Source organism: Xenopus laevis, chromosome 4L (assembly GCF_017654675.1).
Source record: "Xenopus laevis strain J_2021 chromosome 4L, Xenopus_laevis_v10.1, whole genome shotgun sequence".
NCBI classification, from domain to species: Eukaryota; Metazoa; Chordata; class Amphibia; order Anura; family Pipidae; genus Xenopus; species Xenopus laevis.
Window position 1 is genome coordinate 9228436 of NC_054377.1, and position 26413 is coordinate 9254848.

At 42.3% G+C, this 26413-nt stretch overlaps 1 protein-coding gene across 7 annotated transcripts in view; it reads left to right on the plus strand.

Moving 5' to 3' along the window:
* Nucleotides 1-26413, plus strand: part of LOC121402910 (activating molecule in BECN1-regulated autophagy protein 1-like) — a 64756-nt gene that overhangs the window by 17201 nt on the left and 21142 nt on the right. For 6 of the 7 annotated variants that reach the window (XM_041589780.1, XM_041589779.1, XM_041589782.1 and 3 more), the window contains exons 7-13: nucleotides 9184-9270; nucleotides 10251-10427; nucleotides 15561-15641; nucleotides 17316-17416; nucleotides 25551-25661; nucleotides 25773-25961; nucleotides 26044-26198. In XM_041589780.1, the coding sequence (XP_041445714.1) occupies nucleotides 9184-9270; nucleotides 10251-10427; nucleotides 15561-15641; nucleotides 17316-17416; nucleotides 25551-25661; nucleotides 25773-25961; nucleotides 26044-26198 (901 nt within the window). The remainder of the gene's footprint in view (nucleotides 1-9183; nucleotides 9271-10250; nucleotides 10428-15560; nucleotides 15642-17315; nucleotides 17417-25550; nucleotides 25662-25772; nucleotides 25962-26043; nucleotides 26199-26413) is intronic. The other variant, XM_041589778.1, reaches the window with a different exon arrangement.

The window sequence follows — 26413 nt, forward strand, 5'->3', positions numbered from 1 at the left end:
TGTTTATATAAACTATAGTAGTACTTATCTGTTATCTACTGTGTATCCTGTGCTTGAATGGCTGCCCCCATGGCTACACAGCAGCCTGTTTATATAAACTATAGTAGTACTTATCTGTTATCTACTGTGTATCCTGTGCTTGAATGGCTGCCCCCATGGCTACACAGCAGCTTGTTTGTATAAACTATAGTAGTACTTATCTGTTATCTACTGTGTATCCTGTGCTTGAATGGCTGCCCCCATGGCTACACAGCAGCCTGTTTATATAAACTATAGTAGTACTTATCTGTTATCTACTGTGTACCCTGTGCTTGAATGGCTGCCCCATGGCTACACAGCAGCTTGTTTATATAAACTATAGTAGTACTTATCTGTTATCTACTGTGTATCCTGTGCTTGAATGGCTGTCCCCATGGCTACACAGCAGCTTTTTTATATAAACTATAGTAGTACTTATCTGTTATCTACTGTGTATCCTGTGCTTGAATGGCTGTCCCCATGGCTACACAGCAGCTTTTTTATATGAACTATAGTAGTGTTTCTGAATCAAGGACACCGGTTTTGGCAGTGCATTGCAAAACACAACATTAAATTGTCATTCCTTTAAAAGACTTCCGTTTTTTACTGTTCCTTTAAGGTTCCCTTACTCTTAGTGGCAACCTCTTGTAGTGGCTACAACTATGCAGGCAGGTTAATTGACTCCTGTTAAAACTGCCCTTAGTGAGAGGCGCTTTAGATTGTAAGCTCACTGGGGCAGGTATTGAAGTAGAATCTCTCTATATAAAAAGGAAGCCGTATCTTCTGCAGTTTGTCACCTTGTGACATCTTCATAGCATGTTCTCCACATATAAAGACCTAGTACCCTGCCTTTATCACCCTCTCCCATTCTGTCTCGCTCATCCATCACTCTCTCCTTCTCTTATCTGCCCCCTGCTTTCTCTTCTCTCCCTTTATCTGTCCCCTTTCTAAAGAAGCTTAGCTCCAGGCACCATGCAGTCGCAGGCAAGTTGCATTTTTCACGCAGCGCCGTATTGAAACCTGATGTCACTGATAAGTTTAGCAGCGTTAAACACAATTCAGCATCTTTCCTTGGCCTCAATTCCATTCTTCCGTTCTCTGGAACAGTCGCCTGCATCTCCCATCCGTTCAGAATTGGGGAGGGGGGCCCCTGTGAATGCAGACAAGGCTTGCCTGTGCTAGTGCTGCTGCTTCTTCTTTTGTTCGGCCTAATAGGATATGTAAATTCCAATCTCAGGGAAAATGGAACACTTAATGACAGGATGAGTACAAAAGCTGCCTAAATCAAAAGGAAAAGCCTGGGCTTGTGAAACAGCGGCTGGATTTCAGAGTCCTGAAGAAAGGCTTTCCAATGCTGAATAGCCTCCATTCCCCAACTATTCATTCCGCCGAAAATTTCCTTTCCTCTTGGGGAGAATACGGTGAATTTTGTGGGCAGCAGGGCACGTTCCGTATTATGCAACATGCAGGTCAAAGCAATGATTGCAGGGTGTACCTTTAATGGATTCCAGATACTGAACACTCCACAAAAGATTCAGTTGAGTACGGCACCATCTCTAATCCCTAATTTGCATATGCAAATTTTAGAAAAAGTTTAATCCTCTAAAAAGAAAATTGTCACCTTCAGCTGTCCAGTAGGAATAACCAGCTGTGGTCCTGAGTTCAATTCTAACTAGGAGTTTGTATATTCTCCCCATGTTTGAGTACCCAAATATACTTGCAGGTTAACTGGCTCCTGATAAAGCTGACCCTAGTGTGTGTGAATGTTATAGGGCCCTTAGATTGTAAGCTCCACTGGAGCAGGGACTGATTACTAAATAAATACTAGGAATACAATTAAAATACTAGGAACTATCTATATAATATATATAGTGAATAAAGTACCCCCTCTTGTAAATTATAAGGATATTACAAGTTACAGAGGAGTTTCATGACCATATAAAAACACAAGGTAACTTCTAATATCCTCATATGTTGTAACAGGGGGTACTTCATTTATTATAATACACACGTTTCAGTGAGTCATGTGACTGAAATGACATCAGTACTCACGTTTATAACTGATGACATATGAACTCACCGTTTATAAGGATATAATATAGTGAATAAAGTACCCCCTTTTGTAAAATATAAGGATATTATAAGTTACCGAGGAGTTTCATGACCATATAAAAACACAAGGCCGAGTGTTTTTATACAGGTCATGGAACTCCGAGGTGACTTCTAATATCCTCATATTTTACAACTGGGGGTACTTTATTTATTATAATACACGAATTTCAGTGAGTCATGTGACAGATATGACATCAGAACTCACCGTTTATAACTGATGACATCAGAACTCACCGTTTATAAGGATATAATTTACAGGATATTCATGGCTTTTGTGTATTATATTAATTTACAGGATATTCATGGCTTTTGTGTATTATATCTATATATTATAGGGATGCACCGAGTCCGCTATTTTGGATTCAGCGAACCCCCGAATCCTTTGCAAAAGATTCGGCGAATACCGAACCGAATCCGAATTTTTATATGCAAATTAGGGGTGGGAAGGGGAAAACATTTTTTACTTCCTTGTTTTGTGACAAAAAGTCACGTGATTTCCCTCCCTGCCCCTAATTGGCTTAAGCAAACTAGGATTCGGTTCGGCCGGGCAGAAGGATACGGCCAAATCCAAGTCCTGCTGAAAAGGCCCAAATCCCGAACCGAATCCTGGATTCGGTGCATCCCTAATATATTATAAGCGTAGTTGCCTTAACTGTCCAACGTGCCTCACCGATCAATATCAAGCCAAAAATCATCCAGATATCGATCGGTCAGGTTTGATTTTACTTGGCGATCAAGGACCTCATCGTCTAGTTGTGGCCCTTGTCCCGTCGGCCCCCATTTCCTTTGTAATCCGATCGTTTGGCCCTAGGGCCGAACGATCGGATTAACCTGATATCGCCCTGCCTTTGACGACGTTTGGCGACCTTGTATGTCCATCTTAAATCTTTGTTCCATCTCCATAGTGTAAAGGTCTAGATTATATTCTAGATTTGCCCAGATTTGTTATAAATCGTAACATTTATAATTGGACTCGCAATGAATCTCTGGCCAATGAAGTCAAACACTGCCATATTTGTGGCCCTTATTAATGTGTAATACAAACAATATAATGCAAAAACAGCAGCTCATGTTAGGACTGTAGTAAACATCCATTTTCTGCTCAATGATTGGCATCTCAATCACAGGGTATTGCAAGGTGGCCTTCCATTAAAGTGAATTTATGCTAGAGGTTACATCTTATTCAATAAAAAAAAAACCCATTTAACAAAGGCGCAGCTTCATCTTTACTTGGAGCTCTTCTCCTCACGTCCCACCCTTGAGTGTTTTTGGCCGAGGCACCTCGAGTTGGAATGTGCTATGATTGGCTTGTACATGAGCGCCGCTGAAAAACTTGGCAACCTCCAACCCTTCTCATTTTATCCCTCAGCTTTTCTGTGGGTGAGAAGAAAGAGTGCCAGCTTCTTTTTATTCTTCCAGCATCGGCCTCTGCTCTGCGGCAAGTCCCTCCAGTTCTTCTTGCCTCCTTCCCTCGTTCCTCCCCTCTGTCCTGTCTTCAGGCTCCCTGCAGCAGAAGATTCTCCATTTAAAAGAATTAGAAACTTGGCACTTGGATGTGTAGAAAGACTCGAGTGCAGAGCCCTCTAACAAATTCCATTTATTCCCCCCCCAATCCAGAGAAGGCCGAGCAGTGGTATTAGGCATCACTCAGGCCAGCTTATCTTTCCTTCCCTAATGGCATTTCCCGCTGGAGAGGCATAGCCATATAATTCAGAGTAAAAGGGCTCTAGACTATGACTAAGCTTCTGGCTAGTCTTTGAGCCAATCTGCTATTGCTGCCTGGATAGAGTAAAGCTGGCCATTGATGTTGAGATTTTTAAAAGATCCGATCCTCATCATGAGACCACGATTTTCTCGGAACGATCAGACGAATTGACCATCAACTAAAAAGACCAATTTGCCAGGAAAACAAAGGGGAGCTGCCTGCTTGGCCCTGCAGACATAGATACATTGCACTGGGACCGACAAAATTCTTTTGACCTGGCCAATCAATTTCCTAACAGATGTCGGCCGAAAAATCGTAAGATGTACGATCGTTCAAATCCCACTAACCGCACAATAATTTCTAAGGATTGGTCGGACTTCCCTAAAATCGGTCGTTCGGCAAGAAGAATCGTCGCGTCTATGGGGAGCTTTACTTGCTTTCTCAATTTAAAGAGACATAAACCCTGTTTTGCTTTCCTTTTATACATGTACTTTGTAGACACGGTGTGCTATGTCTCTGCTCTGTTCCTGGTTGCCCTGATGATGACAAAATGGGACACTCCGATGAAATAGCACCCTCAAGTGCCAATATTGTTTTGAATCGCTGCCTGAAAGATTTTGGGCATTACCGAGAAGGAGCAGACAGACATAGGGAGTGCAAACTCACTCCATGTGGATAGTGCCGTGTTTAGAATCACACCCCAGTTGTGCAAGGCAATCAAGTGCAACTAAGGGGATTAATATGGAGTTGTCCCTCCCTTTGCTGCTCCTACTCTTCTGCCAAGTTCCCATTAAATGTTGGAAAATTGTTATTGGGATTTGCTTCATTCCTTTTAAGAGGTTGGGCACCGATGTTGGGGATCAGGCTGAAGGTGGCCATAGATGCACCGATGATATTGTATTAAATTAAATTCCGTATGATATCCGATGCGTGTATGGTGGAAGATCGGCTGACTGAAATCGGCAGAAGACTTCAGATATCGGTCGGCTCGTCGATCAGGCTGGTTGGAAAATTTTGTTTGGGCGCCTGTTCATGTGCTTTCAGAAAGTGCCAGCACTTTAGGACAGAAGTGCTTTCTGGCAGGCTGTTGTTTCTCCTATTCAATGTAACTGAATGTGTCTCAGTGGGACCTGGATTTTACTATTGAGTGCTGTTCTTATATCTACCAGGCAGCTGTTATCTTGTTACCTTCCCATTGTTCTGTTGTTAGGCTGCTGGGGGTTGGGGGTGACTGAAGAGTGACATAAAGAGCGACTGAAGTTTATCAGAGCACAAGTCACATGACTGGGGGCAGCTGGGAACTGACAATATGTCTAGCCCCATGTCAGATTTCAAAATTAAATATAAAAAATCAGTTTGCTCTTTTGAGAAACGGATTTCAGTGCAAAATTCTGCTGCAGCAGCACTATTAACAGATGAGTTTTGAAAAAAAAAAATTTTTTTTCCTATGACAGTATCCCTTTAAATTGCCAAATCCAAAAATGAGGAGTGTCCACATACATTGGCTGTATACTGTATAAAGTCGTTCCTTTGCTCACAGCACTGTGGGCTTTCTGTTATACTGAATTGTACTGTCCCTTTAAGGAACACTCGAGGTAACGGAATGGCGGAGCTTGGGATCCTGGTGCCTGTTACAGAGTTTGCTTAGGACGTGATGTATTTAGGAAGGGGTTTGTTTATGCTTTCTCCGAATGCAATACAAGCCATACAGAGCACTAAGCAAAAGTAGGACATTTGGGCAGTAATGGGAGAAAAGAAGATTCACTTGTTTGCCAAGATCACCACCAAATGTATCTTTGCCCAGTCTGGACATCAACATGATGGGACAACTTGTAATCAGCTGATTGTCGAACCATTGTTTGGACCACAGTGGCAGCCTTAGGAGAGCGATGTTAAAGGAGAAGGAAAGCTACTAAGGCGGTTTATTGCCAATAGATTAGCCACAATAGTGCAAGCTAGAACGCCATTTTTATTCTGCAGAATACTTTACCATACCCGAGTAAACAGCTCTAGAAGTTCTCTGTTTAGGATAGCAGCTGCCATATTAGCTTGCTGTGACATCACTTCCTGCCTGATTCTCTTCCTGCTCACTCACAGCTATGAGCTCAGAATACAGCAGAATGGGGGAGAGGAGCAAACTGAGCATGCTCAAGCCCTAGACCTGGAGGATTAAAAAAATAAAAATGAAGGGCCCCAGTCTGGTCTTTAACCAATATTTTTTTTCAAACCTGCCAAACAAATATTTTATTTTCAGACCAATAATCTGCTTCTTTTATCTGCCAAATTGGCAGATTTTATGGCCGGGGCTTAATGATTTTAGCCAAATACTTTTTTTTTTTTTTAGGCAAACCCCAGCACTGTATGTTGGGATGATATTGTGCCCATTAAACATCAGAAGAGCTGAGAACTGCGCTGTATGGGAGAAATCCATAACAAAAAACATAATTAACATTTAATTATTCGTAACGAGCAAATCCTGTTATTTTGCTGTCAGTATCCCTGAAATTAGGCAGGCGCAACCCTGGCCTCTGTAGCTGCTCTAGGATTTATTATCCGCTCTAATGTGCCGTTACTCTATTATAATGCGAGCGGCTCTTGTTCAACAGCTCAGCATCAAAGGGAAAGAGATTACGGATGATACCCCTGATTATAGGGCATTTAGTCACATGGGGCTACCGCAAATAACTATTCCTATCTGCATGGTTTAGAGAGGCCTCCTTGTCTTGCTCTTTCTCTTGATTTAAATTTTAAGCTCTGCAGGGCAGGGACCTTCCTCCTGTGTCTTTTAGAGAGGCCTCCTTGTCTTGCTCTTTCTGTTGATTTAAATTGTAAGCTCTGCAGGGCAGGGACCTTCCTCCTGTGTCTTTTAGAGAGGCCTCCTTATCTTGCTCTTTCTGTTGATTTAAATTGTAAGCTCTGCAGGGCAGGGACCTTCCTCCTGTGTCTTTTAGAGAGGCCTCCTTGTCTTGCTCTTTCTGTTGATTTAAATTGTAAGCTCTGCAGGGCAGGGACCTTCCTCCTGTGTCTTTTAGAGACTTTTAGAGAGGCCTCCTTGTCTTGCTCTTACTCTTGATTTAAATTGTAAGCTCTGCAGGGCAGGGACCTTCCTCCTGTGTCTTTTAGAGAGGCCTCCTTATCTTGCTCTTTCTGTTGATTTAAATTGTAAGCTCTGCAGGGCAGGGACCTTCCTCCTGTGCCTTTTAGAGAGGCCTCCTTGTCTTGCTCTTTCTCTTGATTTAAATTGTAAGCTCTGCAGGGCAGGGACCTTCCTCCTGTGTCTTTTAGAGACGTTTAGAGAGGCCTCCTTGTCTTGCTCTTACTCTTGATTTAAATTGTAAGCTCTGCAGGGCAGGAACCTTCCTCCTGTGTCTTTTAGAGAGGCCTCCTTATCTTGCTCTTTCTGTTGATTTAAATTGTAAGCTCTGCAGGGCAGGGACCTTCCTCCTGAGTCATTTAGAGAGGCCTCCTTGTCTTGCTCTTTCTGTTGATTTAAATTGTAAGCTCTGCAGGGCAGGGACCTTCCTCCTGTGTCTTTTAGAGAGGTCTCCTTGTCTTGCTCTTTCTGTTGATTTAAATTGTAAGCTCTGCAGGGCAGGGACCTTCCTCCTGTGTCTTTTAGAGACTTTTAGAGAGGCCTCCTTGTCTTGCTCTTACTCTTGATTTAAATTGTAAGCTCTGCAGGGCAGGGACCTTCCTCCTGTGTCTTTTAGAGAGGCCTCCTTATCTTGCTCTTTCTGTTGATTTAAATTGTAAGCTCTGCAGGGCAGGGACCTTCCTCCTGTGTCTTTTAGAGACGTTTAGAGAGGCCTCCTTGTCTTGCTCTTACTCTTGATTTAAATTGTAAGCTCTGCAGGGCAGGGACCTTCCTCCTGTGTCTTTTAGAGAGGCCTCCTTATCTTGCTCTTTCTGTTGATTTAAATTGTAAGCTCTGCAGGGCAGGGACCTTCCTCCTGAGTCATTTAGAGAGGCCTCCTTGTCTTGCTCTTTCTGTTGATTTAAATTGTAAGCTCTGCAGGGCAGGGACCTTCCTCCTGTGTCTTTTAGAGAGGCCTCCTTGTTTTGCTCTTTCTGTTGATTTAAATTGTAAGCTCTGCAGGGCAGGGACCTTCCTCCTGTGTATTTTAACATGAGCCACTTGCTACTTAAAGGACAACTTAACCGATTCATACAAAGTGGTGTCATGAGGAAAGGCCTCTCTCCAAAAACCCTCTACCGATACGCCCCAAATGTGGCCCCTTCCTAATCAATCAATATGGCTTACCCCGCTTGTGTAAAGGCAGATACCCAGAAAAGGGAAACGTTAAGCCCTTGTACTTGAGTGTGTATAAGAGAGGTCTGATAAATAAGTACAGGTATGGGACCTGTTATCCAGAATGCTCGGGACCTTGGGTTTGGATCTTCATACCTTAAGTCTTCTAAAAAATCATATAAATAGTAAATAAACCCAAAAGGCTGGTTTTGCCTCCAATAAAGATTAATTATATCTTAGTTGGGTTTAAATACAAAGTACAGGTATGAGACCTGTTATCCAGAATGCTCGGCATCTGGGGTTTTCAGGATAACTGATTTTTCTGTAATTTGGATCTTCATTCCGTAATTCTGGATAACGGGGTTACCGGAACTAATCTCTCTGTAATTTGGATCTTCATATTTTAAGTCTACTAGAAAATCATATAAACATGAAATAAACCCAATAGGCTGGTTTTGCTTCCAATAAGGATTAATTATATCTTAGTTGGGATCAAGTACAAACTACTGTTTTATTATTAAACAGAAATAGGAAATCATTTTTAAACATCTGGATTATGTTGATAAAATGGAGTGTATGGGAGACGGCCTTTTCATAATTCGGAGCTTTCTGGATAACGGATCCCATACCTGTATATGGCAACTGAGCTGTTTTCAGTAATGTCCATTTAGTGCTATTAGTGCATTTATTTGGCCCTATACAGTTAAACCAATCAGATGTACTGGGTTGTTTCCAAGTAAGCTCTTAGGCCAACCTAAAATACTGAAATACCTTGAGACAATTGTAAGTGACCTGTGTTGAATATTTTCCTACATTCCTGACATTTATTTGCCTGGTTATGTCTTTACGTGTAGTTTGAAAACTGATGGTATTTGGTATGGCAGCACCTACACAGAAAGACAAGCTTTGAAGCATTGTTAAGTTCTTATGTGCTTATAACATCCTTGGGGGTATAGAATATTATCATAATATGTTATTCCAAAGAATACCCATAATACACTGTGGCAACAAAGGGGCTGTTGACTGTGTAAATGCCCGGAGCAGGGTATGTGAGTCTACTTAGTGTTTTGACCTTTATTATTATTTCTCTACCTTCTAGGAGGCTTTTGGAGTCTTCATTGATCTCTCTGTCCAGATATGATGCCACCGGCTCTCGAGAGCATCCGATCTACCCTGACCCAGCCAGGTAAAAATCCCTCTCTTTGTGTTAACTTTACCTTTAAAAGGGTTGTTCACCTTTAAATTAACATTTAGTATGATGTAGAGAGGGATATTCTGAAACAAATTGCTATTGGTTTTCATTTTTTATCATTTGTAGTTTGAGTTATTTAGCAGCTCTCCAGTTAACAGTTCCAATAATCTGGTTGCTAGGATCCAAAATACCCTAGCAACCATGCATTGATTCGAATAAGAGACTGGAATATATGGATGCACCGAATCCAGGATTCCGTTCACGATTCAGCCTTTTCCAGCAGGATTCGGCCGAATCCTTGTGCCCGGCCAAACTGAATCTGGATTCTAATTTGCATATGCAAATTAAGGGTGGGAAGGGAAATTTTGTCAACTTTTGTCACAAAAGGAAGTAAAAAATATTTTCCCCCTTCCCACTCCTAATTTGCATATACAAATTCGGATTCGGTTTGAAATTAGGCTGAATCTTACACAAAGGATTCAGGAGTTCAGCCGAATCCAAAATAGTAGGTTCATCCCTACTGGAATATGAATAGGAGAGGGGCCTGAATAGATAGAGTAAGAAAAAGCTGCAATAACAATACATTTGTAGCCTTACAGAACATTTGTTTTTTAGATGGGGTCAGTGACCCCCGTTTCACAGCTGGAAAGAGTCAGAAGAAGAAGGCAAATAATTAAAAAATTATAAAAATGAAGGCCAATTGAAAAGCTGCTCAGAATTAGTCATTCTATAACATACTAAAAGTTAAGTTAAAGGTGCACCACCCCTTTAATTGAATAATTCAGCGCAGGCTATTATCTTTCCACTCCCAAGTACACAATACTTGCTGCACTCAAGTCTTTGTTTTCCCTTTTGTAGTCATCGTTGAAAAGATTAAAGGAAAAGTAAACCTAAAAGTGTGCTCTTTATTTCTGCTGTCAGTCTTTGTTGGCGGCGACAGCTAACCGTGCCTGTGTTGTGCTGTTGATTTCCAGGTTGTCTCCAGCCGCCTACTACGCACAAAGGATGATCCAGTACCTGTCTCGGAGGGACAGCATAAGGCAGCGCTCTATGAGATACCAGCAGAACCGACTACGCACCTCTGCAGTCTCGTCCTCCAGCGAGGCTCAAGGAGCTGTAGAGGCTGGAGATTTAGAATTTGAGGAGTTTGAGTGAGTGTAACCCCTTTGTAAACATTGCACACACACAAATATATTTATAATTGGAAAAAAGTTCCCCCTATTGTAAAATATAAGGATATTATAAGTCACCGAGTTCCATAACCATTTAAAAGCACAAGGCCGAAGGCCACTCTTCTAACCTAATATCCTCTAAAATGAGGAGCACATTAAAGGGCCGGTTCACCTTTAATTTAACTTTTCGTTTGATGTAGAGAGGGATATTCTGAGACAATTTGCAATTGGTTTTCATTTTTTATTATTTGTGGTTTTTGAGTTATTTAGCTTTTTATTCATATTAGTCATTCTATAACAGACTAAAAGTTAACTTAAAGGCAAACCACCCCTTTAACTTTTAGTATGTTATAGAATGTTCTAAGCAACTTTTCGATTTATTTATTTTTTATAGTTTTTGAACTATTGGCCTTCTTCTTCTGACTCTTTCCAGCTTTCAAATGGGGGGTCACTGACCCCAACAAATACTCTGTAAGGCTACACATTTATTGTTATTGCTGCATTTTATTACTCCACTTTCTATCCAGGCCTCTCCTATTCATATTCCAGTCTCTTATTCAAATCAGTGTATAGTTGCTAGGGTAATTTCGACCCTGGCAACTAGAGTGCTGAAATTGCAAACTGGAGAGCTGCTGAATAAAAAGCTAAATAACTCAAAAGCCACAAATAATAAAAAAATGAAAACGAATTGCTTATTGTCTCAGAATATCACTCTCTTTATCATACTAATATCAGTTGAAAACCCCCTTTAATGTGATTTACTCCTGATGGGTGTAGGCCTGTGATCACCCTGGCCCAGTGTATCGGTAGCCGAGTTGGCTAAATATACACTTATTTGGCTACCTTGAGAAATGAGCAGATCTTCCTGTGTATGCCGTCACTTGCAGAGAGGATACCCCATGACTGCAATTAGCTAGGAGAAAATTTTCAGCGCTTTAATCAGATAAGAGAGGAGTAGCAGGCCGAGAGCTTATCCCGACGCATTCTGCGTTTCCTTTGTGTCTCTGATATTTCCTTGTACTCGCAGGGATCACCAGGGACAGCGGCTTTCTGCAATAGAAATGCGACCGCTGCGTCGCATGAATGTCTGTGCGGGCTACACTATTAATAAATGAGCCTTTCTGCCTCTTGTGTTCGTCTCGTCGCCTCTCAGCGTGCAATCTGTATTCCGGATGTAATAGGGACACATAAAATAATCCCATTCGGCTGGCCCACAGCAAGTCCTTTGTAAGCGTCTGCCAGTTCTCCCGTTTTCATGAGACAATAAGTCTTTCCCTTGAATGCTCGGCTTGTAAACATGACAAAGATATAACAGCCGTCCCTGCTTTAGCCGGTGTCATTTATATGGCGCTTGCAAACTACTCATACAGCAAGAGAGAGTATGTAACAAAGGGATTCCGCTACTGCTTATTTTAACTTGGTATGTACTTATCCTTCATTTTTCTTGTGAAGGTCTCTGTCATTTGAATGGTGACTTAAAGGAGAACTAAACCCTAATAATAATGGATATGGCCAAAAATGCCATCTTTTATATAGTGAACTTATTGCACGAGGCTAAAGTTTGAGCTTGTCAATAGCAGCAATGATCCAGGACTTCAAACTTGTCACAAGGGGTCACCATCTTGGAAAGTGTCTGTGACACTCACATGCTCAGTGGGCTCTGATTGGCTGTTGAGAAGCTAAGCTTAGGGGTCATCACTAATTATCCAGCAGAAAATGAGGTTCCCCTGTAATTAGGGTTGGCACCTTTTTTAAAATTCTTTACCAGCTGGTGGGGGGCGGGGACACAAAGGGGCGGGCCGTGACATCAAAATGGGCGGGCTGTGACATCAAAAGGGGTGGGGCCGCACCACAGACGCTAAAAGAAGCACAAGAAAAGCTAAGTTCCAGGGGATTGGGGGCAGGCCGAGGGCTCTTTTTAATCGTATTACAAATTTACCGGCAGCTACATTGCTGGTAATTTTGTAATACCGGCCCCGGCCTTGGCAGGTATTTTACCGGCTAGGCCGGTAAAATACCGGTCGGGTGGCAACCCTACCTGTAATATAAGCTGATGCTACAGGTTTGCTGATTATTAAATTCTAATGCTAATTGCACTGGTTTCTGTGCTGCCATGTAGTAATTATGTGTATTAATTACTAATCAGCCTTATATTGTGACATTTCTATTCTATGTGTACTGTATATTGTGAGTGGGTCCCTAAGCTCAGTAAGTGACAGCAGCACAGAGCATGTGCAGTGAATCAGCAGAAAAGAAGATGGGGAGCTACTGGGGCATCTTTGGAGACACAGATCTTTACTGCTAAAGGGCTGTGGTTGCCTGGGGCTGGTACAGAAGCACAAAACATCATGTACAACATTTCTAGCTACTTCTTTAGTTAGGCTTTAGTTCTCGTTTAAGCATACCAGGGCTGCTGGTGACCCCCCTCCATTTGAAAGGTGGAAAGAGGCTTATGGCATTGATAAGATAAAACTAAAAAGTATTCTAAAGCTTTAAAATAAGTGAATGTAAAATTGATGAGGGTGCTATTGTAAGCACCTTTGCAGTTTACATTCATTGTTTATTTTTCTTTTAAGATATTAAGGGATACATGTACTGTTAATATGAATGAATTTTGTTACAACAGCGCCACCTGCTGGTCATTTTCCCACCAGTCTGACCACCAAGTAGTCAAGGAAGTTGTCAGGAGAAAGAAAGAGGCTGCTCTGATGTTCTTCTGCTTAGGAATAAAATTAGAAACCTTTCTCAAATCTTTCCTAAGCAGAAGAACATCAGAGCAGCCTCTTCTTTCCTGACTTCCTTGACTACTTGGTGGTCAGACTGGTGGGAAACTGACCAGCAGGTGGCGCTGTTGTAACAAAATTCATTCATATTAACAGCACATGTATCCCTTAAAGGAGAAGGAAAGCTCCAAGATAGTTTATTGCCAATAGATTAGCCACAATAGTGCAAGCAAGAATGCTATATTTATTCTTCAGAATGCTTTACCATACCTAAGTAAACAGCTCTAGACACTGTATCTGTTTGTTTAGGATAGAAGCTGCCATATAAGCTTGGTGTGACATCACTTCCTGCCTGAGTCTCTCCCTGCTCACATAAAGCTCTGAGCTCAGATTACAGCAGGGATGGGAGGAGGGAGGGGGAGAGGAGCAAACTGAGCATGCTCAAGCCCTGCCCTGGAGGTTATGCTGAAAACAGGAAGTCTGATACAGAAGCCCATGAGTACACAATAAAATTAATGAAATGCTGTGTTTATTTTGACAGAGGACTCAGAGCAGCATTACTTTGAGGGTTTACTGGTGTATTTATATAGACCTTTCTGATAAAGCTTACTTAATTTTAGCCTTTCCTTCTCCTTTAATATCTTGGAATAAAAAGAAAATAAATAATGTACATTGCAAAAGTGCTTAGAATAGCACCCTCATCAATTTTATATTTACTTATTTTAAAGGTTTATTTATCCTTTAAATGGAAACTTCCCCTTTAATTATTTGCCTTTTGAAGTGGTGAAAAAGAACAATTCACATGGTGCTGTGAGTAACTAGTCTGGAGTTGAAGGGGGTCGGGGCACGTGAAGGTAAATGATGCGGATACCGTTGTTAGCGAGGGAAGATGAAGTGTCACCGTTGCATTGTCAGACATGAGCTTTGATATGTAAAACTGCAGGGTGCTGACAAGGCTTTTGGAAAACTCTTTCCTCCCCACTCAACAGCCGACGGCTCCTTTACAACATCGCAGGGTACAGCATCTATTTGTCCTCACACCTGGCGACTCTTAGCAAACAGCCTTTCCATCCGCTTCACCGCCGCAAGGCTTAACTATTCTTGCTGCAGCCATTCCTCGAGACCGCAACACGTTAGTGGGGCAACCTAAAAAGGGAACTGGGTGCTTTCAAGCAAGAATCGGGACAGGCTTGACAATGAAAAGACATGAATAAATGGGACATGGGCACAGCTATTTCTTGAGGGCATCTTAATTCTCTCAGAAGGGGGAGAAGCAGCTTTGTCCCAGATGAAGTGACCACATTCGATGCGCAGTGATGCATGCTGGTCCGATAGCGTGCATGATATGTGTCCTGGAAATGGTAGCGTGATGCAGTCATGCTTTTTCCTTTAAAGGGACAATTTGGGAGATGCTTGGTTTAGGGTTTTTAATTTTCCCGCATCAATGTCAAGTTTGGGGCACAAGTTGCTGGTGCAGCCCTATGGAAGATGCAGAGGTAGACTTAAAGGGGTGATTCACCTTTAAGATAACGTTTAGTATGTTATAGAATGAAGCAACTTTTTAATTGGTCTTCATTTTTTCTTTATTATAGTTTTTGAATTGTCTTCTGATTCTTTCCAGCTTTCAAATAGGGGTCACTGACCCCATCTTAAAAAAAATGCTACAGATGTATGGTTATTACTACTTTTTATTACTCATCTATCCCTTCAGCCCCTCTCCTATTCATATTCCAGTCTCTTATTCAAATCAAAGCAGGGTTGCTAGGGGAATTTGGACCCTAGTAACCAGATGGCTGAAACGGCGAACTAGAGAGCTGCTGAATAAAAAGCTAAATAACTGAAAAACCACAAATAATAAAAAATTAAAACCAATTGCAAATTGTCTCAGAATTATCTGCAGCATACAAAACATTTATTTAAAAGTGAACCACCACTTTTTAACTTGGGGTGGCAGAAGTTAGGCACCCCCAAGTGATCGCATGTATTTACCGGAAACCCTGGGCCTATTAGGAGAAAACGGCAGCGGTCCGGAGTTATTCCAGCGACCACCACGGAGCGATCTGCTTCCTTCTTCTTTCTTCTCACATTAGAGCAAAAAGCCGAAGTTTAACTAAAAAGTCGTCTATTTCATTCTACTGCGCATGCGTCTGTCCCGGGAAATTCGAAGATAGAAGAAGCCGGAAGAGGATCGCTCCATGGTGCTCTCTGGAAGAATCCCAGACCGTTTTCGCCTAATAGAGGCACAGGCCCAGGGTTTCAGGTAAGTACATGCAATCACTTGGGGGTGCCTAACTTTTGGCACCCCCAAGTTTCCTTCTCCTTTAAGGGTTGCCCTGTCTCGCCCAACACCACCTACCATTGCTTAACTGATTTTATTGTTTTTCCCCAGGGACAACGGGGACCGCTCTCGGCATAGGACAACCCGAAATGCTCGAATGTCGGCACCATCCCTGGGACGCTTTGTACCGAGGTACGTAACAAGAACCTCCCTTTAACTATACATATGATAACTCCATGGCTCTAACCTTTTTATTCTTATATCACATTGGGTGGCTGACTGCAGCTCCCAGCACCCCCACCCCTCCAGGCGAATGTTGTTAGGAATGCAGAATATTTAAGTAATAGCTGGAGGGCCACTTCTTCATCTCAGACTTTATTCTTTACATTACAAGAATACAGACGTCTGGTCTTCTTCAAAACAATGTTAACTGACCTTCTGCTCTATATTCCTTATGGGGCTGCAATCTGCAATTTGATTCCTCCTGTATTGCTAAATGGTTAGTCCCCTTCCCACAACTGACACAATGGTCTGTTTGTAAGTAGGGATGCACCGAATCCAGGATTCGGTTCGGGATTCGGGCAGGATTCTGCCTTTTTCAGCAGGATTTTTATTTGGCCTAATCTGAATCCTAATTTGCATATGTAAATTAAGGGCGGGTAGGGAAATCATGCTACTTTTCAACACAAAAAAAGTGTTTTCCTCTTTTTCCTTTCCTGACCCTAATTTGCATATGCAAATTCGGATTCGGTTTGGTATTCGGCCGAATCCCAAATAGTGGATTCGGTGCATCCCTATTTGTAAGTGCCAGATATAAACTTTCCTGCCCAGGACCCCTCTTCTGCAATATCCAGACCAAAAATTCACTGTACACCCCTATAACACAAGCTGTATCCCTGCCTCCTTTGAATGGTGGCCCTATTTCGTTGTGGAAGCGGAACTATCATGAAAATGAAAATTTAATGTCAGCTTCAGCATACTGAAATTATAAACTTTTTAAATATAATTAAGAATTCTGAGAATTCAGATATCCAATATATCCAATATACCTCAGATATTCTCTGACCGTTAGATCCAATATATCTTATAGGGGGGCTTCCTTTCCTAGCAGATGTATTAGAGCTCACTCAAATAACTGATTCCAGTACAAACAAAATCTAACAAAATAACTGCCTTTTGCACAAATCCTGCATGTAGAGAGACATGATGTCTGGGGATTTTAATAGAGTGAGCTCTAATACATCTTCTAGGCAAAAGGAACCCCCCCTTATATTGGATCTAACTGTCACTGATTATCGGACACCCAACTGCTGAATGAAGAGAAACAGATGCTGAGAGAGGGATAGTGATGATAAACTTGATTATTTTAGAAACAATGCAGAATATTTAAGTGATTGTATTTAGAAAGTTTCTTATTTCAGTATGAGGAAGCTTATATTACATTTTAATTTTCACGATAATTCCCCTTTAACACCTTTCAATACAGGTATAGGATCCCTTATCCGGAAACCCGATATCCAGAAAGCTCCGAATTACGGGAATGGCTGTCTCCCATAGACTCCATTTTATCCAAATAATCCAAATTTTTAATGATTTCATATTTCTCTGTAAAAATAAAACAGTAGCTTGTACTTGATCCCAACTAAGATATAATTCATTCTTATTGGAAGCAAAATCAGCCTATTTGGTTTATTTAATGTTTAAATGAATTTCTAGTAGACTTAAGGCACGAAGACCCAAATTACGGAAAGATCCGTTATCCGGAAAACCCCAGGTCCTGAGCATTCTGAATAACAGGTCCCATACCTGTACTTTCTATTCTCAAACATTTTACCTATTTGTGTTTGTTTGTTTTTTTTGGTACAGGAGATTCCTGCTGCCGGAATACCTGCCTTACGCTGGCATTTTCCATGAGCGCGGTCAGCCGGGACTGGCCACACACTCTTCTGTCAACAGAGTTCTGGCAGGTAAGCACCAACCCCATATTCTTTCTACACAACATTATCTTCCCATAGTCTAAACATATGTTGTTTTGGCCTCTGTTTGCACCTTTATCCCAAAAGAAAGACAAGGACACTGGGTTGTTGGGTAAATATAATGCAATATAGCCCTTTGTTGGCACTTAAGCGGTTAATGACACTGCCTCTTTGTGATCTCTTTTTCATGCTCCCTGTGAAGCCCCTTGTATTTCCAGGCCACCCAATCGGTTTTGCTTCCCACAGCGTGGAATGTTTTGTTCAGCAAATTATTTTACCCCTCCCAGCCACGTGAATTAGGGGGGGTGCCATCCAGGTGGATTTTTTGCCTACGGCATTCCACTTTTGCAGCCGTTGCATCTTGAACTATTCCAGCGTGCCTCTAGATGGGTGCGTCAATGAACCTTTCTGCGAGGGGATAATTAACCCAATTACCTCTCGCTCTAACGAGGAACAGCAAGTCAGTGATACGGTTGTCATGGCAACATTAGAGCCAGGGGAGCTATATGCCATCCGCAAAAGGCTCGGCACGAGCAGAACTCTGGCATTTAATTCTTGTGCCCCTCGTGAAGGGTCCAGCGCTGACATCAGGTTGCTAACCCACCAACTTCTTGTTGCTGTAGAAACTCGCCTCCTGTCTCGTGATGTCTTAAGAAGCCCCGGGACTAGGAACTGTTCAGACTAATAATTTCAGCAGGCAACAAGTTTGGCTGCACTACCAAGTTGCACGGTGCAGTTAGACTATCAATTGTCCTTTTGTACGACTTTCTGCACAATGGATATCAGCCGGTCCGTTGTTGGAAGGTTGCACCATGCTATTTGGTAGTACGGCCAATCAAAATGAGCTTCCTGCTGATGACACCAAGGACAGTCATGGGACTCATCTTCTGTGCCTCGTCCCAGCGCTAATATAGGTAACTAGGCACAGCTATACCAGATAGTTTCACAATGGGGTCCCTGCCCTTTGGGATAAGGAATGAAAGGCGTCGGCCAGTTCAGAAATAGAAGTTGTATAAACACTCGTATTGTGGACCGATTGGTCGGCTACCAAAGGCTATCATTCAGAGTTAAGGTGGCCATACACGGGCCGATAAAAGCTGCCGACAGACAAAGTCGGCAGCTAATTGGCCCGTGTAAGGGGCCCTCCAACTGGCTTTCCTGATCAATATCTGGCCGAAAGTCGGCCAGATGTCGATCGGACGGGACTAAAAATCCCATCTGTTCGTTGATGCGGTCCCGCGATCCGACCGCCTGTTAGCCATTGTTAAGCTCAAGGTGGGCATATTGGGGAGAGATACGCTCGTTTGGCGACATTGCCAAACGAGCGGATCTCTCCGTGTATGGCCACCTTAAGGCTCTGATTGATTTGGAAGTATCCATTTTTGCTGTATACCTTTACTTCTTTAAAGGGGTTGCTAACTGTTAGTATGATATAGAGAGGGATATTCTGAGACAATTTGCAATTGGTTTTCATTTTTTATTATTTATGGTTTTGGGGTTATTTAGCTTTTTATTCAGCAGCTCTCCAGTTTGTTTCAGCCATCTGGTTTCTAGGGTCCAAGTTGCCCTAGAAACCATGCATTGATTTGAATAAATGACTGGAATATGAATAGGAGAGTAGAAGTAATAAAAAAAGTAGCAATAACTATACATTTGTAGCCTTACAGGGAATTTTTTTTTAGATGGGATCAGTGACCCCCTGAAAGCTTGAGAGTCAGAAGAAGAAAGCACATAATTAAAAAACTATTAAAAAAAAAAAAAGAAAAGCTGCTGTGGTTCACCTTCCAGTTAACTGTTAGTATGTTATAGAATGCCCATTTCTAAGCAACTTTTCATTTGGTCTTCATTATTTACTTTGTATAGTTTTTGAATTATTTGTCTTCTGACTCTTTCCCGCTTTCAAATGTGGGTCACTGACCCCATCTAAAAAACAAATGCTCTGTAAGGCTACACATGTATTGTTATTGCTACTTTTTATTACTCTGCTTTTTGTTCAGACCCTCCCCTATTTATATTCCATATTCTCTTTTAAATCAATGCATGGTTGCTAGGGTAATCTGGACGCTAGCAACCAGTTTGCTGACACTGCAATCTGGAGAGCTGCAGAATAAAATACCAAGTAACTCAAAAACCACAAATAATACAAAATTAAAACCAATTGCAAATTGTCACAGAATATCAGTCCCTAATACTAAAAGTTAACTCAAAGGTGAACAACCCCTTAAAGCGCCAAACATCTCACGTGGATCCGTCCTAATACTTACCATTGCTGTTTCCAAATTATATCAGTTCCATCAATCTTAGCGATCAGGTTCCACCTAAAATGGCAATCGTTTCCCCCCCCAGGCCTTTCATGTGCCCGATCCTCGTTGCCCTTTAATACATCCCATTGAGCGTTAAATCAGCTTCGGGATTGTTTTCCAAAGATAATTTGGAAATGAATTCTTCTGCAGATGAGCTGCCAGCCTCTTGATTTTTATTTTAAATGTCAGCTCGGTGCTGCTTATCAGTGCAGGGTCAGCGGCCATTGCTTCCGCTCCTTCCGAAACAGCGAGCAGACGGGTTCCAATTCACCTGACTTTGCCTTCCCCGAGTTCAGAAAGAATTGCAAAGAAAACACAAGATTTTCCATCTTTGCTTAGTCGCAACGCTTTTTTCCCCCTATAAAATATATGGCTTTCCACTAAAATGGGATTATAAGCCAAGTAGTAGAAATAAACTCCCAGTCAGCTGGATGTCCCTCTGTTCCTTATTTCCAATTATGTATATGCCCATATCCACTACATGGCCCTTACCATAACTAAAGAAGTAGCTAGAAATGTTGTACATTATGTTTTGGGCTTCTGTACCAGCCCAAGGCGACCACAGCCCTTTAGCAGTAAAGATCTGTGTCTCCAAAGATGCCCCAGTAGCTCCCCATCTTCTTTTCTGCTGATTCACTGCACATGCTCTGTGCTGCTGTCACTTACTGAGCTTAGGGACCCACTCACAATATACAGTACACATAGAATAGAAATGTCACAATATAAGGCTGATTAGTAATTAATACACATAATTACTACATGGCAGCACAGAAACCAGTGCAATTAGCATCAGAATTTAATAATCAGCAAACCTGTAGCATCAGCTTATATTACAGCCAGGGAAGCTCATTTTCTGCTGGATAATTAGTGACGAGCCCTAAGCTTAGCTTCTCAACAGCCAATCAGAGCCCACTGAGCATGTGAGTGTCACAGACACTTTCCAAGATGGTGACCCCCTGTGACAAGTTTGAAGTCCTGGATCATTGCGGCTATTGACAAGCTGAAACTTTATGCTGGTAAAATATATCATTTTTAACCATATTAATTTTTAGGGTTTTGTTCTCCTTTAAAAAATTCTAGTAATAGGTGCTCATACAGTGAACAGGACTGACCATGTTTAACTCTTAACTCACCCAGCTCCTGGCACCATATTTTAGTTACGAGGCTGCCATACTGCTTCCCAAGAACAGCAGCACAGTTATTGCCCTCTTCACCTTTGTCTGTTGTCTGTCTTTCCATCTCACCTGCAATATTTTTAGGATGCTGTCATTGGAAACCTACTACCAGTGATTCCATCTTCCCTGAGATATTCACTGGTTCTTGTTGTAATTGACAACATCCCTCCTAACCAGCTGTAGATGCAGATTTGTACAGCTGGGGTCCTTGGTTCAATTCCAGCCAGGGCAATGGATCCTCCAGGTACAATGGTTTCCTCCCGTACTCCAAAATGGGCTGGTTAATTGGCTCCTGATAACTGACCCTAGTGTGTGTTAATATGATAGGGACATAAGATTGTAAGTTTCACTGGGCAGGGAATGATGCATAATTACTATAAAGTGTTGCTGAATTTGCCGGTTCTATAGGCTTAAAGGAGAAGGAAAGGTTAAAACTAAGTAAGCCTCATTAGAAAGGTCTATATAAATACACCAGTAAACCCTCAACCTAATGCTGCTCTGAGTCCTCTGTCAAAAGAAACACAGCATTTCTTTCCTTCTATTGTGTACTCATGGGCTTCTGTATCAGACTTCCTGTTTTCAGCTTAAACCTCCAGGGCTAGGGCTTGAGCATGCTCAGTTTGCCCCTCCTTGCTGTAATCTGAGCCCAGAGCTATGAGTGAGCAGGGAGAGACTCGGGCATGAAGTGATGTCACACCAAGCTAATATGTCAGCTGCTATCCTAAACAAACACAGACAGTGTCTAGACCTGTTTATGGAAAAGCATTCTAAAGAATAAAAATGGCGTTCTAGCTTGCACTATTATGGCTAATCTATTGGCAATAAACTGCCTTAGTAGCTTTCCTTTTAAATTGCAGCATGTTAGGTTTGGAATTTGCTGCATTGTTATTTCCTATGGAGTTCTTGCCGTTTAAGTGAGCCGAGTAGGAGCTGCCATTTCACTTGCCTCAGTTAAGGTGTCGTCCCTAGACATCCCAAAAGCAGCAGCAGAGTCTATTTAAGGCCCCTTGCCGCTGCAGCAGCGTACCAGTAAGGAGCCCCGCAGATGCCATCCATCTTTTTGTCATTTTCCTTCCCCCGTTGTGCATTGGAATGAAAGATTCTACATGCCCCCAGTGTGTTTTATTGAATGAGGGCTGGTAACTTAGTGAAGGACGGAAACATTTTCCTCCCGAGACTGCAATAGAGATGCCTGATTTTCTTCCTATATTGAAGCAGCAGACAGTTAATTATCCTACTGTGCAGCTCAGGGCTAACAACATGGTAGGGGTTCCTTTTTTTCTAGCCAGCTCACCAACCCTTTTTTCCGACTGGAGGGAATAAGGGGCATCAGGGGAACTGTAAAAGTTTCCTCTTATCAGCAAGCTAATTACATGGCAATGGGCAATGGAAAATTGCAGCAACGATTCTGCCTGGCAGAGCACCTCCCCCGAGGGTGCTGGGAATCCTTGCTCAGACTGTTTGGGGGACACCATCAAGGTAGAGACCTTCATGTAACCCTTAGCTGTCCTTCCCACCGAGCATAAGGTTATATGTGTTTCAATTCTCTTTCATTTAAATCAAACGAGGTCATGTAAACACAAGCCAATTAAACTGATACCAGGCAGAACGGGGATCCTTTGATACTACGGTGCAGGTTTATTAAGGGTCAAATTGAAAATTCTAATTCGAATTTTCTAATTTTTTTTATGGTCAAAACTGTCAAATTCGACGAGAATTTTCGACACTCGATTCGCGCTTTTTAAAAAAAATCAAATTCAATTTTCGAGATTTATCATACTCTAATTTAATAGTCTAATTTGAATTAGACTATTCGCCACCTAAAACCTGTCGAAATTACTGTTTAAGTCAATGAGATAGGTCCAGGAATCAATTTGGAGATGTTCGGAGCCTTCCTGACATTTACGTTTTTTTGGGAGAAAAAAACTCAAGTCGGGTCGTTAAAATTAGTCCGGGTTTTAACAATTCAATTTTATTAATACATTTCGTCAGGTTGAATTTTGAATTAATTTGAATTTAAGGGACTTTAAAAAACATGAGTTCGAAATTCGACCCTTGATTAATGTGCCTCCTAACAGTCAACGATGGTCACGTTGTAGAAGTGGCGGATAGAGAAAAGATCCTCCATGTTTGAGGTGTAGGTATACTGTTGGTGTTGGACATTTGTAGCAGTGACATTGATTGGTTGGTGTGGTTAAAAGGAATGTGCAGGGTACAAAGGCCTGTTCCTTGGATTTTGGGGGGAATTTGGGGGGACCACATTGGCTTGCTGGTGGTGGTTAGGGGGTAGAGAGGTGCCAATGAATATAAATCCAGTAGAAATATAAGAAAGGTTCCTCGGGGGTTGTGCCTCTATCTATGCGCTTAGCATTGGCCAACTTCTATTACATAGACTCCTCTTGATTCATTGGTTCTCAACACTTTGCTACATTTATATATTCCGCTGCCAGGCCATTAAAAGTGAGGGACTGTAGAAGCACCAGCTGAGAGGGCAGCAGTAAATTCCATACCAGCCTCTATTGGGGGGGGGGTCATGCTGTTGGGTAGCGCTCTGCTGGTGATAATGTTCCATTTAAACCAGAGCTAAAAGCTCAAGAAGATCCTACAAGTGCACTTATTTTGCAGCCCTTCAGGCAACCTGCTGATTATCTCCCTGGTGACCGGGCCGCGGGCATGGCTTTCCAGCCGGTGGAATCACTTCCATAATTAGCCAAAGCTCCCGTCTCGGCGGGTTCAGGATTGGAAACTGGTTCCATTAAGTCTTCCCTTTTCAGGCATCTCAAGCAAATGATGAGGCATCAGCCTTCTGGGGACCCAGACTAATGGGACCTCCATTAGATTGTCTCATCACCAGCCCCCCTCCTCTCCTGCCATTAGAGTGTGCGCCCCCAGGGGCACTGAAAGGCTGTAAGCTTCTACTGACCCTTCCGTCTCCCTGTTCCTTTTCAAAGTATTCAGGGCATGAAACGCTGAATACAAGTAGAGAATACAAGTGTGGGCCGTGGGGTGGTAGGAAGGCAAGCAGGTGTAACCGCTCCAGCTTTCTAAAGAGCTTACGCTCTACGGAACTCTTCACTGAGAATGGGAATAAAGCAGAGGCAGAGATACGCAAGATACCATGACACCAACATATATCACGGGATTAATACTGGGTGGGTTATTTATTAGCCGCGTCCCAACACACGGGGTCGGGTGTATCCCTGCTATTTTCCCCATGACTTGCTCTGCTTTTGTGGCTCTACTGAGATGCAGATTCAGTGCAATACTAATCCCTGGGACTGCTCCAGCGGGGGATGCACACCATTGATCTTTTTTTATTTTAGAATTTCCCTTTAACCCATCCAGTCTCGTTGTGTTACTCTCCTTTCCATGTGTCTGTATAGCAGCATACATGTGTGTGTGGATAATGATAATGTTTGTACCACTCATCTTGCCCTCTGTCTTGACATTTGTGATTCCTCATTCTGTATGTCCCTCTCATCTTTACATATCTTTCTATGTTTACTCATTTCTAAGTACCACTCAGCTTGCGCACTCTACATTACAGCTTGGATATAACTAGTTATTCATATTTTAGGTCCCTCTCACAGGGCCGTCTCTCTCTCTGCAGAGTCCATCTGTTGTTTCTCATTCTCTATGTCCCACTTATCTTAATATGTCTCTGGACAGGGTCTATCTGTGGTTACTCATCCTCTATGTCCCTCTTACCTTACCATCTCTCTAGGCAGGGTCCATCTGTGGTTTCTCATTCTCTATGCCCCTCTTACCTTACCATCTCTCTGGGCAGAGTCAGTCTGTGGTTACTCATCCTCTATGTCCAACTTATCTTACCGTCTCTCTGGGCAGGGTCCATCTGTGGTTACTCATTCTCTGTGTCCATTTTACCTTACCATGGATTTTGGGCAGGGTCCATCTGAAGTTACTCATTCTCTATGTCCCTCTTACCTTACCATATCTCTGGGCAGGGTCCATCTGTAGTTACTCATTCTCTATGTCCCATTTATCTTACAATCTGTCTGGGCAGGGTCCATCTGTGGTTACTCATTCTCTGTGTCCATTTTGCCTTACCATCGATTTTGGGCAGGGTCCATCTGTAGTTACTCATTCTCTATGTCCCTCTTACCTTACTATGTCTCTGGGCAGGGTCCATCTGTGTTTACTCATTCTTTATGTTCCTCTTATCTTACCATATCTCTGGGCAGGGCCCATCTGTAGTTACTCATTCTGAAGACCCCTTCCTTACCATTTCTCTGGGCAGGGTCTATCTGTGGTTACTCATCCACTTATCTTACCATCTGTCTGGGCAGGGTCCATCTGTGGTTACTTATTCTCTATGTCCAACTTATCATACTATCTCTATGGACAGGATCCATCTGTGGTTCCTATTCTTCATGTCCCTCTTATCTTACCATCTCTCTGGACAGGGTCCATCTTTGGTTCCTAATTCTGTTTTCCCTCTCACTGGTCCATCTCTCTAGGCAGAGTACATCTGTGCTCCTCGTTTAGTATGTCTCTTACCGTACCATCTTAATCATTAAAAGAACTGTTTTGAGGAATGATTAAAGACAAAATGAGTCATGAGCATTGTGGATAAACTTTTAGACTTTTTAACTCCTGACATGCTTTTTTGCTTATATCTGTGCACAGGTGCAGTGATAGGTGATGGGCAGTCTGCGGTGGCCAGTAATATTGCAAACACGACTTACAGACTGCAGTGGTGGGACTTCACCAAGTACGACCTGCCCGAAATCAGCAACGGTGAGTGTCTACCCCCCTGTTCTAGTAACAAGTTTGTTCATTTATTCACTGACCAGATAACAAAAACATGTGGGACTTTGTATTCATGCTTAAGTTGTGTTGTCCCTGCAGCCTCCATTAATGTTCTGGTTCAGAACTGCAAGATATACAATGATGCTAGTTGTGATATCTCTGCGGATGGGCAACTCCTTGCAGCCTTTATCCCAAGCAGCCAGCGGGGCTTCCCTGATGAAGGCATCTTGGCCGTATATTCCCTGGCGCCACACAACTTGGGCGAGATCCTGTTCACCAAGCGTTTTGGTAAGATTGCTGATTTTCTGGTAAGCTATAAGCACTGCTTTTCTGTTGGAGAGCTCACTTGAGCTTTTTTCCTCTTGTGCAGGTCCCAATGCTATCTCAGTAAGCCTGTCCCCGATGGGACGATATGTCATGGTTGGTTTGGCCTCCCGTAGGATTTTGCTTCATCCTTCCACAGAGCATATGGTGGCTCAGGTCTTCCGCCTTCAGAAGCCTCATGGAGGAGAAACATCAATGAGGGTAAGGGCTAGAAATGTCTTACTATACTTGCTCCAAACCTGTTTTATTTTCATTCTTTAAAGGATTCTGTCATGATTTTTATGGTATATTTTTTATTTCTAAATGACACTGTTTACACTGCAAATAATTCACTCTACAATATAAAATTTCATTCCTGAACCAGCAAGTGTATTAAGTTGTAATATTGGTGAGTAGGTGCATCTCAGGTCATTTTG